General features: G+C 48.7%; 1 protein-coding gene across 1 annotated transcript in view; it reads left to right on the forward strand.

Moving 5' to 3' along the window:
* Positions 1 to 8712, forward strand: part of MDGA2 (MAM domain containing glycosylphosphatidylinositol anchor 2) — a 216659-nt gene extending 207947 nt beyond the window's left edge. Inside the window, exons 16-18 of the mRNA XM_063399182.1 lie at positions 715 to 845; positions 6236 to 6341; positions 6806 to 8712. Of these exons, the coding sequence (XP_063255252.1) occupies positions 715 to 845; positions 6236 to 6341; positions 6806 to 6894 (326 nt within the window). The 3' untranslated portion in view covers positions 6895 to 8712. The remainder of the gene's footprint in view (positions 1 to 714; positions 846 to 6235; positions 6342 to 6805) is intronic.
* The last annotated feature ends 5075 nt before the right edge of the window (positions 8713 to 13787 follow it).

Here is a 13787-nt window from a genome sequence, read left to right on the forward strand (position 1 = left end):
GTTCACTGAGTTTACAGAGAACAAAGAGCCCCAAACACCTGCAGGCAACCACGGTGGCAAAGAGGATCAAAAACCCCCAAATCTTGTGAATTAAGGGACACAGATAAATGACATTTGTTACATTTTTTTGGTGCACCAAGAGAATCTGGTTCTGGTCATGCCTGCAGGTGACCCTGGTGTCACAAATGTCTGTGCTGGCAGCAGTTGGTTACTGGTGGGCAAAGGTGCTGCTCTGGGGGTTCTCCTGCACAGGGAGGGATTTTGGGGGTTATTTAAATCAGAGGAAGTTGTTGTCCTACAGAAATATTCCCAAGGGCATCACCTCTCTCCCTGAGATGGATCTGCCGGGCTCTGGGGAGCTCCAGGAGTTCAAGAACAGGCAGAGCAAACCTGGGCAGTTTTAAAATCCAGCTCAAAACACCCAGATTGCTGGTTTTGCCCTGGATAAGGAGGTTTAATCCCAATTTCTTGCCCTAAACCCCAGAGAATCCCTTTTTGCCTGTTTTCCCGGGAATTCCCACACCTTCCCTGAGCTGCAGGACGGGTGCTCAGTTCCCCTCTGCTGGGAGTTCCCATCACCACTTCCCAGCATCCCTGAATTGGAAAGGTTTTGATTTTATGCCAGGAAACCTCCCCACACCTCAGACCACGGGAAGCGGGTGAGGAGGGTTCCAGGCAGGGCCCTCCCAGCTGCAGCTCTGCTCCTGTTTTCAGGAAGTTTGAACGTTTACCTGCGCCTCAAGGGCCAGACTGCCATCGAAAACCCCCTGTGGTCTTCCAGTGGGAACAAGGGACAGCACTGGAACCAAGCCCGGGTCAACATCAACCCCCCCACCTCATTCCAGGTAAGGCTGGCACCTTCGGGAACCAGGGATTTAGGGCTGGGAGGGAGGCTGGGAATGCTGAGCCTTTCCTTTGGGATTTCCCAGCTCTGGGAGCTGCTCGTGGACAGGTAATTGCTTTCCCTGAGCACCACGGAGCTTAATAATGCCCGAACTCAAAACTTTCCAGCTTCCCAAAGATGCTGGGAGCGATTCCAGCGGGTTTTGATTTCAGATTGGCAGGTGGAATATGAAATTATTCGCTGGGAGAAATGACTTAGGGCCCCTGTGTTAGAGGTTTTTGGAAATGGGTGGATTTTCTGCGGGAAAAGGAATGACCCGGGAGAGCCTGCAGGGAGCATGAGACACAGGGTTTGTGACACGTGTGACAGGTTTTTCACACATCTCCTGCTGGGCTTGACAGGGAGGTGCTGATGGACCCTTGGGGCAGTTCCCAGGCACGCCAGGAGCTGCTTGGAGCTGCAACACTCCCGAAAAAGCAGCTGCTGCCAGCAGGTCCTGCTGTGGCTGAGGCTGGGAACGTCCTCATGGAATGTGGGAGGCACAAGCCGTGCCCGGAGTGCAGGGCTCTGCTCTGAGCCCTCTCTGGCACCCCCAGGGCTCCAAGGGGAGGAAAAGTATTTTTGGGAAAAGTCACAGACTGGTTTGGGATTGAAGTGACCTTGAATCCCATCCCATAAAATACCATCTCGTAAAATACCATCCCATAAAATATCATCCCATTTAATCCCATCCCATCCCATCCCATCCCATCCCATCCCATCCCATCCCATCCCATCCCATCCCATCCCATCCCATCCCATCCCATCCCATCCCACTCCTGCCATGGCAGGGACACCTCCTCCTATCCCAGGCCCCAGTGTCCAACCTGGCCTTGGCAGATTCCTTCAGTGCAAACCCAAACTGCTCTTCTAACAATCCACGTTGGGTTTCACTTCCTTTATTTTCAGGGAATTCCTGAGCCAGGCCCTTTGTTTTTCTTTCCACGCATGAGAGGCATTGACAGGAGAGAAATGCTTCAGTCCATGGGATTGCAGAGCAATTCCAAGGATGGGATTTCAAGGAAAATTGAGGGAGAGGGACGTGTGAAGTACAGTGGGACATGAGAGAGCTGGGAATGTTCACCTGGAAAAGGGAAGGATTCAGGGAGAGCTCAGAGCCTCTGCAGGGCCTAAAGGGGCTCCAGGAGAGCTGGAGAGGGGCTGGGGACAAGGGCTGGAGGGACAGGACACAGGGAATGGCTCCCACTGCCAGAGGGCAGGGCTGGATGGGAGATTGGGAATTGGGAATTCCTGGCTGGGCTGGAATTTCCAGAGCAGTTGTGGCTGCCCCTGGATCCCTGGCAGTGCCCAAGGCCAGGTTGGAGCAGCCTGGGACAGTGGGAGGTGTTCCAGGCGGGAATCTGGGATGTTTGATGGGAACAAAGTGTCAGGAATGGGGAGAAGAGGAATCTCAGAGTTCAGGAATGTTCAGAGCCCAGGCCAGGAACAGAAAGAACAGAGTGAGTTTTGAGTTTTTCATTGGGGAAGTCGGGATAAATCCAAGAATTCTGAAGAGCGAAGGAGAGAGAAGTGATTCAATATTTGAACAAAATAAATGAACTGGGAAAGGGAAGGAAGAGATGGATTTGAGGGTTCCAAGGGGGTTTTGGAGACCTGGGAAGGGCTTTAAAAATCAGGGAAGAACCAGACCCTTGGGCAGGGAAATGCAAAGGATTTGGCAGCAGCAATCCAGAGGAGTGGAGGAGGGAATTCCGAAGGGAAGCTCCTCCCCTTGGCTGTTTCTCACCTTTTACACTGTTGTGTTGAAAGGTTTCAGCATAAAACAAATGTAAAGCTCTGACCAAACATAACAAATAAATGTCAGAGCTCTTGGAGCCTTAAATTACTTTTTTTTTACCACCTCTTGCATCAAAGCCAATTTTATTTTCCATTGAGGAGTGTGAGTAGGAAGGAATATAAAGCTCCCAGTTAAATTTAAGGATAGAGGATGGAAGTGAATCTTTGCAGTAAAACACTGCAGTGACATGGAAATTAAAACTTTTTATAGGGTAATTTACAGGGCTAAAAGATTTTATACCTTGTCAGTCCCCATGATATAGAACAAAGCTGTTGTCATGAGGACCTGGGAGGACTGCAGTGCTTTAAATCTCAAAAAATTGCACGAATCTAGCTCATATATGCAGATATTCTGTATTTTTAAAGAATGAACCCTCCAAGAATAGAGAGCCCCAAAAAGAGAGGTACACGTTGGTTCTGTCATGCAGGAAATGTCAATTTTAGTTCAAGTTTGAGCAGTAGGACAGAGAGATGGTCTGGATTATTTGGATTGGATTTATTGCTAATTTAGGACCTAAATATTGCAGTATCCAAATAAAAATTCCAGGGTTTATCACAAAGGATTGGGATCAGCAGGTCCTGTTGGGTCAGTGTCACCCCCTGGCTGTCTGAGCTCCAGATGGGGCTCAGCCCACCCAGCTTTGGTGACTTTGTGTCCAAAGAATTCCAATATCAAAATGTTCCAAACCTGGGAATGCCCAGGCCCTGCAGGGTTCCCAAATCCCAAAACTCTCGTGGAGCTCCTTTAGGATTTCTCTCCGTGTTTGGATTATCTCGGTGCTTCCACTCACCCATCCAAACGGGAACATTCCCAGTTTCCAGGCTGGAGGTGTCCCTGTCAGGGGGACATCAGGAGACCAGTTTGTCCCAGTCTGTCCCAGTTTGTCCCAGCCTCCAGCAGCATTTTAACCCCTTTCCAGGCCGATGTGCACCCAGCTGAGACCTCTCAGCTCCCCCTTTTGGGGTGTTAAGGACACCCTGAACCCCTCCTGCACCCCACACTTGTGGGATTGTCCTGGGACACCCCGAGTGCCCAGCAGGGAAAGGGAGAAGGGCGAGGGGGACACACAGGGGAGGATAAAAACCTGCCTGAAATCCTGGGGAAAACCCAGAGAATCCCGGGCTGGTTTGGGATGGGAGGGATTAAAAATTGACTCATTCCAGCCCTGCCATGGGCAGGGATAAATTCCATATCCCAGGCTGCTCCAAGCCCTGCCCAGCCTGGCCTTGGACATTGCCAGGGATGAGGCAGGAGCTGAATCCCCCCAAAACACTCAGGATTGGCTTTTTAGGATCATTCTGAGAGCAGAGTGACCTTTCCTGCACCCCCTATTCTCAGTTTGATGCAGTATTTTGAACAACACCTTTCCAAGAGCAAAATGAGGAATTTTTTTCAGGATACTGATAGGGAATTCTGCTCAGCTGGCACCTGCTGCCCATCCCTGGGAGCTGCAGGCTGGGTTCTGCTCCGTGCCCTGCCAGCTCCTGTGCCGTGGTTTGTTCTGAGCGTGGAGCAGCCCCTCTCCGAGGGCCACCCAAACCTCTGCCAAATGCAGCTTCTAATTAAACGCTGCCTGTTGTGTTTGGACACAGCCCTTTAGGCTGGAAATCGTTTCCCATTGTCAGGGAAAATTGGACTTTCAACTCCGCTGATTGGTGGTGCTCCTGCTGCCAAGGAGCAGGGGCTGGGTTTTGGGGGAGGAGATGTTTTCCTCTCGAGATCCAGGCACGGTTTCCTCTTCCAGCAGTTTGGTTTCAGGCAAGGAATATTGGAGAGAAAATGATCAACAGGACTTTAAAGTCCCAGCCATCCACTCAGCAGAGGTTAAAGGTGCTCTTAAATTGGAATAAAATCTCTGCTGTGTCCCTCGCTGTGATGAAACTCATCCCAATTCCTCTGAAAAACCATTCCTAGATTGAATCCAAGCTTCTAAACCTGGTGAGAACCCACATTTTGGGAAAAACAGCATGGAATTTACTTCCACAATTGAACTTAGATACTTGCACATTTTCTTCTTAATTTGAAGAAAAGCCCTTTCTTTTTGTGCTGGTTTCTGTTTTAAAAAGGGCAGGAGAGAAGTGGGGCTATCCCTGCCACCAATTCCTGCCGCAGCAGGAGATGTGGGAAGTTCAAATCCACCCTGGAGGTTCCTGGGGGATCCAAACAAAAGGAATTCCCTCCCTGAGCCCTTGAGATAAGGATAACTTTGTGTTATGGGTGCAGAGGCAGCAGCCTGATCCTGGGAGGTTTCTCCCAAGCTTTGGGCCCGGAGAAGGGTGCAGGGATCAGATGCTGTCCTGTCCCCCCGGGGCAGGTGAGGGTCCCCAGTGGGATGGGAGGGTCACTCCAAGAGCCAGAAATCTCAGTTTTCCATGGAGTTTCTCTGGCTCCTGTGTGTTTTCATGGAATCTGAACTGCAGTGGAAGCTCAATCCTCCAACACATTCCTCAAGCTGTGCCTCTGCTGCTCGCCTCAGCTGGCAGGAATTTCCAGGAAAAATCTCCCTCGAGCTTTCATTCCGTTGAATCCTGCTCTTTGCTAGAAATCTCAGTTTTCCATAGAATTTCTCTGGCTCCTGAGTCTGAATGGAGTCTGAATTTGAGTGGACGCTCAGTCCTTCAACGTATTCCCCATGCTTGTGCCTCTCTAGGTGGCAGGAATTTCTGGGAAAAACACCTCCAGTTTTAAAGCATTATTCCATTGAATCCTCCTCTTTGCCAGAAAGCTCAGTTTTCCATGGAATTTCTCTGGCTCCTGTGTGTTTTCACGGAGTCTGGATGTACGTGGACTCTCAGTCCTGCAACACATCCCTCAAGTTGTGCCTCTTCAGGTGGCAGGAATTTCTGGGGAAAACAATCTCCCTAAATTCCATTGAACTGTAATTCCATTGAATCCTGCCCCTTGCTCCAGGGATGTTGTCTTCACACAGCCACAGCACCCAGTGGTGGAGCTGCTCTGGACACACCAGGTGACAGCTCAGGATGATTTCCAGCTCATTCCAAAGAGGAAAAGCCCTCAGACCTCAAACCCCCTCCTTGTCCACCCTCATGTTGATGAGAACTCAGCTGAATTTGTTTTCCCACCCCAAAAGTGTCTGTAGAACATTCTAATTCCACAGAATTGCTTTTCCCACCCCAGGAAGTGTCTGTAGAACATTCCAAACCCACTGAATTTGTTTTCCCAGTCCAGAAGTGTCTGTAGAACATTCTAATCCTACGGAATTGCTTTTCCCGCCCCAGAAAGTGTCTGTAGAACATTCCAAACCCCGTGAATTGGTTTTCCCACCCCAAAAGTGTCTGTAGAACATTCTAATTCCACAGAATTGGTTTTCCCAGCCCAGGAAGTGTCTGTAGAACATTCCAAATCCCCTGAATTGGTTTTCCCACCCCAAAAGTGTCTGTAGAACATTTCCAAGCCTTTCCTTGTGGCTGAGCCAAGCACAACAGAACCTTTTTTATTTATCCCCCTCCGACCTTCTGGACATTTTTCATTTATCCCCCTCTGCTCTGCTGAATTTTTTTCATTTATCACCCTCTTGATCCTCTTTTTCCCAGCTCATCTTTGAAGGGATCCGCGGCCCCGGAATCGAAGGGGACATTGCTATTGATGACGTGTCCATTGTGGAAGGAGAGTGTATGAAATCAGACCAGCCGGCCAACAGTAAGTGGCTCCTCCCCACAAGTTGCCTTTCTTTCTTTCTGCTTCCCAAATGGATCTTTCCCAGCAGAACGATCCCTGCTTTGGTTCAGCTGGAACGTCGAGAGCGGAATGTTGTCCTTGGGAGGGCTTTGCTCCGATGGGGAGATGCTGGAGCGGTAGGTGAGGCTGGGCTAGGTTTGAGATACTCAGGCAGATAAAAAAACCATCAAAACAATGTCCAGGGGGCTCAAACAACATGAAATCCGTGGAAATCACTGCTGGGATTCCCTGAGTCCAACCTGTGTGTGCATTGAAACAGAGGTGACTACACAGCCGGGTGGATTTTCACCCCAGTTCCTGCTCTGTCCCACTGGTGAGGGTTGTCCTCATCCCCTTGTGGTGGGAGGTGACTTTGGGACACTGCAGCAATTCTGAGGGGGAGTGGGCACCTCTTTAATTCTGTTTTTTTCTCCCCTTTTTTGCAGATCTACGATCAGGTGCTGTTGGGCCGTTAGCACATATACGACTCCTCCCATTCCTCATCCTCATGTCTGTCTTAAGTCATCAGAGGTGACCTTATCCTGGCAGAGGCTACAAAAGATTCACCAGGCACTGGCATGAAGAAAGAGTCTTTGTAAAATGGACATTTCCAAACAAGCTACCAAAGATTCCTCCACTGACTGACTCGAAAGTTAAATAAATACGTAAATAAGTAATTAAAAAAATTAAATAAATAAACGGATTAAGAAAGCACTGGGGACTTGAAAAGGCATCACGGGAGTGGAACTCACTAAGAACCAAGCTTGAGACCGAGACCTGGCCTAAGTAAGGAAGAGACTTTCAGGTGCTTTTGTGGTCACTGATGAATCCAGCATCACCTGGTTGGACTCTCGGCGAAGAGCTCTAGAAACCCTTGTCAAAGCACAAAGTCATGGCTGGTTTTGTTTCAAATGAATCGTTTGCTTGTTACCATGGAAACCGAATGGCCTGCCAAAAAAAACAGAGGAAGGAGAGCGAGAGAGAGGAAATACAAACACAGAGAGAGAGAGAAACACCTCACTGTAAACAGGGTACGTGAAGAGCTGGCGTTCATTTTCCCTTCCCGAAGGTTTTTAGCGTAGAGTTAAACAAATGTCGGCCCTTTCTACTCCGGCTGCCGCCTCCCCTCCAGGACAACGCGGAACGGGAGCCGCTCGCAGACATTCCCGTTCCGTTCCTCACGGCTCTGCTTGGTGACTGTGTGCTGTCTCCTTTTGCATGCATTCCCATCCAGGATGTGCCACCTGGGCTCACGTTTGTCACGGGCTTCACCGGGAGTTTGCTCGCGGCCGCTGGAAGATCCCTCTCCCCTCCCCACCGGAGTCATCAGCTCTACGGAAGTGAAGAAACCAAACCACCGTCTTTTATAAATTGCCATGGAAACCAAGTGCCTTCAATGAAACAAGCCTGATTTCAAAAAAAAACAAAAACAAAAACAAAAACAAAACAAAAAAAAGAACTATATATATATATAAATATATATATATAAAATAAAATAAAAAATTATAATAAATGTAATAACGATGATTTCGACACGGAAGCTTTGCACCGCTAAAAAAACGTGGGTTGTGCAAACTCTTTTCTAAACAAACTCTGGAGCCTGGGCGTGCAGGCAGGGAGACGGAGCCGCTTCCGGAGAAGGGTGGACGGACCTAAGCTGCTGTGGGAAGCCTTTGGGATGAGATCCGTGTGGTGGGACCTTCCGGACAGCCATGGCCTTTCAGCTTCTTTCCCGTTCGAAACAGCTCCCGTGGGTGCTGCCGCTGGGAGCAGCACCCCTTTGTCGTCGTCGTCGTCGTCGTTTCAGGTTCTCCAGTGGGTCAACCAGAGGAACAGAGGTGGTTCAGACACACACTTGGTGCAGAACGTGGTGAAACACAGGAGGATTTTCTTACTCTTCCCCCTCCGTTGGGACGGCTCCCGACATCCGGAGCTCCGGACACCCCGAGGGGGCTCTGCCTCTGCCCCGGAGCCAGGCTCGGTGCAGAGGGCGAAAGATTATTTTGTTATTGTAGCGAAATTCAAAACAAACAAACAAACAAATTTAAAAAAATTAAAAATAATCCACTTTTACAAGGAAAAAAAAAATTAAAGCTGTACAAAATGGGTTCGAGCTACCCGAACACGTGCCGGTTTTCCACTGCATTGTAAAGTTCCCTTCTAGTTGGTTATGAAATTTGAAGACCTTTTTCCTTAAATTATCTCAGCTTTTAACTTCATTTAAAAAAAAAAGACTTTTGTCTAAAGAAGAGTATTATTATTATAATTATTATAATTATTATTATTATTCTGTGTTCTCTCGACACCCTAGGATTAAAAACAAAACCTGATATGCAAATAATTGGAGTACAAACGTGAAAACAAACAAAAGATGAGTATAATAATTGCAAATATGAGTATAAAAAGCACAACGAGATGCAGTAAAACAATGACAAGGCTTGATTTTTTTTATTCTGTAGAGAAATGTTTGTGCAAATTCAGTAATTCCACTGAAGAGATAATTTTCCAGCTCTGTTCAATAAAGCCTCTTTCCAGGTAAGGCAGCCCCGTGGTGCGTGTGTTTGTTGAGGCCCTGGCAGGGCTTTCCTTGGTCAGCTGGTGTCAGCTGGAGTTGTACTGGTCCATACTGGTGGTGCTCGGGGGCCGGAGCGTTCCCAGGATGCTCTTGGCTCCCTGGTTTTTTGGCAGTTTTGGTGTCTTTAAGTTCCTGTGCTCGGAAAACGGTGGGAGCTCCAAGTCGGGACATTTTCAGAGAATCCCAGGATGGTTTAGGTCAGAAAGGACCTTAAAGCTCATCCCTGGAATCGTGGAATATTCTGGGTTGGAAGGAACCAGCAAGGATCATCGAGTCCAAATCTGAACTGAATGGTCCATACAGCGATCCAACTCATGACCTTGGGTTGTGGCACCTTGCTGTGTTTGGAAGTGGGAACTCCAAGTCTGGATGGACCGTGGGGTTTGGAAAACAATGGGAACTCCAAGTCTGGACGGACCATGGGGTTTGGAAAACAATGGGAACTCCAAGTCTGGATGGACCGTGGGGTTTGGAAAGCAATGGGAACTCCAAGTCTGGATGGACCGTGGGGTTTGGAAAACAATGGGAACTCCAAGTCTGGATGGACCGTGGGGTTTGGAAAGCAATGGAAGTTCTGAGTGTAGATGGACCGTGGGGTTTGGAAGAAAGTGGGAAGCTCCAAATCTGGATGGACCATGAGGTTTGGCAAACAGTGGCTCAGTGACGGACCAGGAGGTTTGGAAGATGGTGGGAACTCTGAGCCTGGTGGCCTGTGGGGTTTGGAAGATGGTGGAAGCTCCAAATCTGGACGGACTCTGGTTTGGAAGACAGTGGGAATTCTGAGCCTGATGGACTGGGGTGTCTGGAAGAAAGTGGGAATTCCAAGTCTGGATGGTCTGTGGGGTTTAGATGACAATGGGAACGCAGAGTCTGGTGAACTGTGGGGTCTGGAAAGTGGTGGGAACTCTGAGTCTGGATGGACCACAGGGTCTGGAAGAAATTTGGAACTCCAAGTCTGGATGGACCATGGGATTTGGAAGAGAGTGGGAGCTCTGAGTCTGCATGGACCGTGGGGTTTGGAAGATGGTGGGAATTCTGAGCCTGGTGGGCTGTGGGATCTGGAACTCTTGAGTCTGGATGGACCCAGGTGTTTGATACCCTTAACACAAATCACCAAAGTTCTCATTGGAAGCTCTGGATTTTTCCTGTGGATGGATGGATGGAGGAGCAGGTCAGGTGAGACCCTGAGGCAGATTTTCCTGTGGAGGTTGGTGTGCCTTGGAACTCAGGATCCTGGAACTCAGGATCCAAACCTTGCCGTGCATCTTCCCATGGATGTCTCCTGAGAGCCACGGATCTGAGGGGTGATCCAAGAGGCTTCTCCATGGCTGATTTTGGCAGGACTCTCCTTGGAAGGGCTGGATCTGCTGGGAGTGGCCGTCTGTCGGTCATTTCCATGGAATCCCAGGAGGTTTTGGTTGGAAGGGACCTTAAAGCTCATCCCATTCCAACCCCACGGACAGGGACACCTTCCACAGACCAGGCTGGAGGAGAACAGGAAGCATTCCATTGCCTTTAAAATACTTCCCTGCTTTCCCCCGGATTTCCCTTGAAAATCCAAGCTGAACCTTAGGAGCCCATTGGAGATGAATTTCCCAGGCACAGGGCAGAGCTCTGGCCACAGGGCTGCTGCTGGTGGCGTGCTGGGAACTCAGTGGGAAGTCAGGATTTGGGAATTTCCCTGTGATAGAGGAGTAGGATGATGAGGAACAGGAGATCCCGCTCCATCGTTTAGATCCCAAGCTAAAACCACGGGCTGAAATCCATCTTTCCTCTTTCCATTTGGATTCTCCTTTCCCTCACTCCCATGGAACATTTGATAAAGAATTTCAATTGACAAAGACCACAGATGTCTTTTTTCAGGGCAGAATCATCTGTGTGTCCTGAAAATCCCAGGTTTTTGTGGGAAAGGAAATGTATTCCCATGCCTGTTCCCATTTTACTCTGGGGTGCAGGAGGTGCTAAGAAAAGCAGGATTTCTCTTCCCAATGTTGGCTGTAGGAGTAGTTTTATCTTCTTTTACATTCCCAAAATAAAGCACCAAAAAGGAAATGGTATTTTACTCCAGGCCATGAATAAGAAGAACAAATTGAGATATGAATTCCCTACTCTTGGTTTTTATTTTATTTTACACTTTGGACTGAAAATGGATTTGAAAATGTTGGATCAGCCATCAAAGGCAGCTGGAACTGGCAGTTCCCTGGAATTTGAAACCCATCTGATTCAGTTCTGGGGTATCCAACCTTGAAATGTCCCTGATGGATTTTTAACTGGACATCAAATACCGAATTGTGCAGCAGCTGAAGTCCTGGGATGTTGGGAAGAGTGGCTGGGTTTGATGGGATGGCTGCAGGAATTATCTGGGTGTTCCCAAAGCAGAGGAGGGTGCAGCGCAGGATAACTTTTCCAGGTTTTTTTCAGTTCTTTCTCAGGCTGATCTGGGAGGATAAGGATGGCGTTGGAGAAGTTCCTTTTTTCTTTCACAAAGCACATTGAATGGGAAATCATGGAATTGTAGAATTATGGAGTAGTTTGGGTTGGAAGGGGCCTTAAATCCCACCCAGTGCCACCCCTGCCATGGCAGGGACACCTCCCACTGTCCCAGGCTGCTCCAGCCCCAGTGTCCAACCTGGCCTTGGGCACTGCCAGGGATCCAGGGGCAGCTTCTCTGGACAACCTGAATCCCACATAAAATCACGGAATTCTTGGATCTCACCGTGCTACCAACCCACCTCTTCAGCAGCCTGGCCTGGATCCTGGATGGGACACGAGGAGGGATAAAAACCTGGATTAGAAGGGAGTAAACCCATTCCAATGACATCATGGATGCACAATCAGGATTTGAAGACCAGAAATGCCTGGGAATGTGAAATTTCCTTTTAATTTCGGACAGGAACTGCTGTTTCCCCCCAAAAGTGATGGAGCTGCATCTTCCACCCCCAAATATCTGCAAGTTCCAACTTCCACTGGTCCCAGAGCTTTCCTTGACATCCAGCACTGGAATTCCTGCTGCATCCACCATGGAGATGGAATAATCAGTTTTGGGGTGTTTTGGATCCCCAAACTTTACAACAAAGTCGATCATCAGCTTCTTGTGCATTTTCCCTTTTCCTGCTTAGTCAGGGCAGTGAATTCCCTTTGTGGGGAGCAGTTCAGGCAGAAGGATCCGATTTTTTTTTCCATGCTGAGTGGAAGAGGCTTTCCTTGTTTTATTTGGGGAGAGTTTACCTGCTGGGAATGCTTTTTTTTCATATATTGAAGGGTAATTGAAACTCTCTTCCTCCCCCAGAAGTGTGTGATACATCAGGAAAATGGCTGTTTGGAGCATTTCCATTAAAAAATGCTCCAGTTTGGAATTACAAGCACTCCCCTGCCTCTCCATGCTAATAAAGAGATTGGGAGCCATCTGGAATAATGCTTGGATTTTCCCATAGAACTATCAAAAGCTGTAAAAAAATGTTATTTTTGCATTTCAAGTTATTTTAATTTTTTTATGGAAAATAAGCAGCACTGCAGGAATGTTCTCCCCTTTTGATGTGCTCCACCACAATTCCAGTGTCAGCCAGCACGGAAGGAATGAAACCATTGGATTATCCCTTGTGCAGAGGAATTTAGGGACCTGCAGCTCCTGCGATCCCACATTCGTGGGATTTACCATGTTCAGAGGTTTTCTGTCATCTGTCCCTAAACCCCTGACTGTGTCACCCCAGATCCCATGGGAATGTTGGTGTGGGAAGGGAACTGTGCTCTGCATGGAGAAAGATAGGAGTGATCATTAACCCAAACTCAGGGAATTTGGGATTCATCCTGCTGTTCCTTATTAAAATATGATTTAGTTTCCCTTTGGATCTGTCAGATTGGGGAGCTTGTTTTCAACGCATCCCAGAATCCCAGAAGGGACCTTAAATCCCATCCGGTCCCGCCCTTCCATGGGCTGGGATCCTTCCACTATTCCAGTTCCTCCAAGCCCATCCAGCCTGGCCTGGGTATTTTTGGTGACGCTGAAACTCGAGTGAGAAGGGACTGAGGGAGTCACCCTCAGAGAGAACACGGCGAGGGGAAATTCCCTCTTCCCTGAGCGCCCCTCCTCAAATTCCCTGAAACATCCCAGTCCAGCCATGATCCAGTCATTTCCCACTGGGAGCACCATAATGGAATCATGGAATCACTTAGGTTGGGGATTAGCTCCAAGAACATCGAGTCCAACCATGCCCAGTGCGGCCAAGGCCACCACTGCCCCATGTCCCCAAGTGCCACATCCACAGGGCTCCGAAACCCCTCCAGGAATGGGAATTCCCCACTGCCCTGGGCAGCTGTTCCGACACCTGGCGATGATAAAATCCATCTCAGCTTCCTGATGAGAAACTGGAACCTAAACAGGACTGTTTGTGTTCCCTCTGGATGGGTCAGGATGGATGGGATGGATGGGATGGATGGGATGGATGGATCTGTGCATCCTGACGCGGCCTCTCCTGCCTGGTTCCTTGTGTGACACATTCAGGTTGGACCTCACCTTACGGGCCCTCTGACAGGTGATTTACAAACCAATTTCCTTCCTTTTCCAGTCTCCGTGAGATTTTTTTTTTCCCATTGAGAAAGAGACTGGAATGTTGAGTGAACCTTGAGCTTTGCTCACCGCCAAGGTCATGGCTGCAACTGGGGAAATATTCCCACTGATCCTTCAGGATCCTGGATTTTTGCAGGCAACTTTCACCTTCCACGGACGGGAGGGAAAAGCAGGATCACTGCGACAACCACGCCTGAGGAATTTTTGGATGGATACGACCACAGAGGAGGTTGGAGAAGCAGGAATTCTTGAGAGTAAGAGGGAAGAGCAGCAGCACCTTCTCAGG

The sequence above is a fragment of the Prinia subflava genome, chromosome 5 (assembly GCF_021018805.1).
Source record: "Prinia subflava isolate CZ2003 ecotype Zambia chromosome 5, Cam_Psub_1.2, whole genome shotgun sequence".
NCBI classification, from domain to species: domain Eukaryota; kingdom Metazoa; phylum Chordata; class Aves; order Passeriformes; family Cisticolidae; genus Prinia; species Prinia subflava.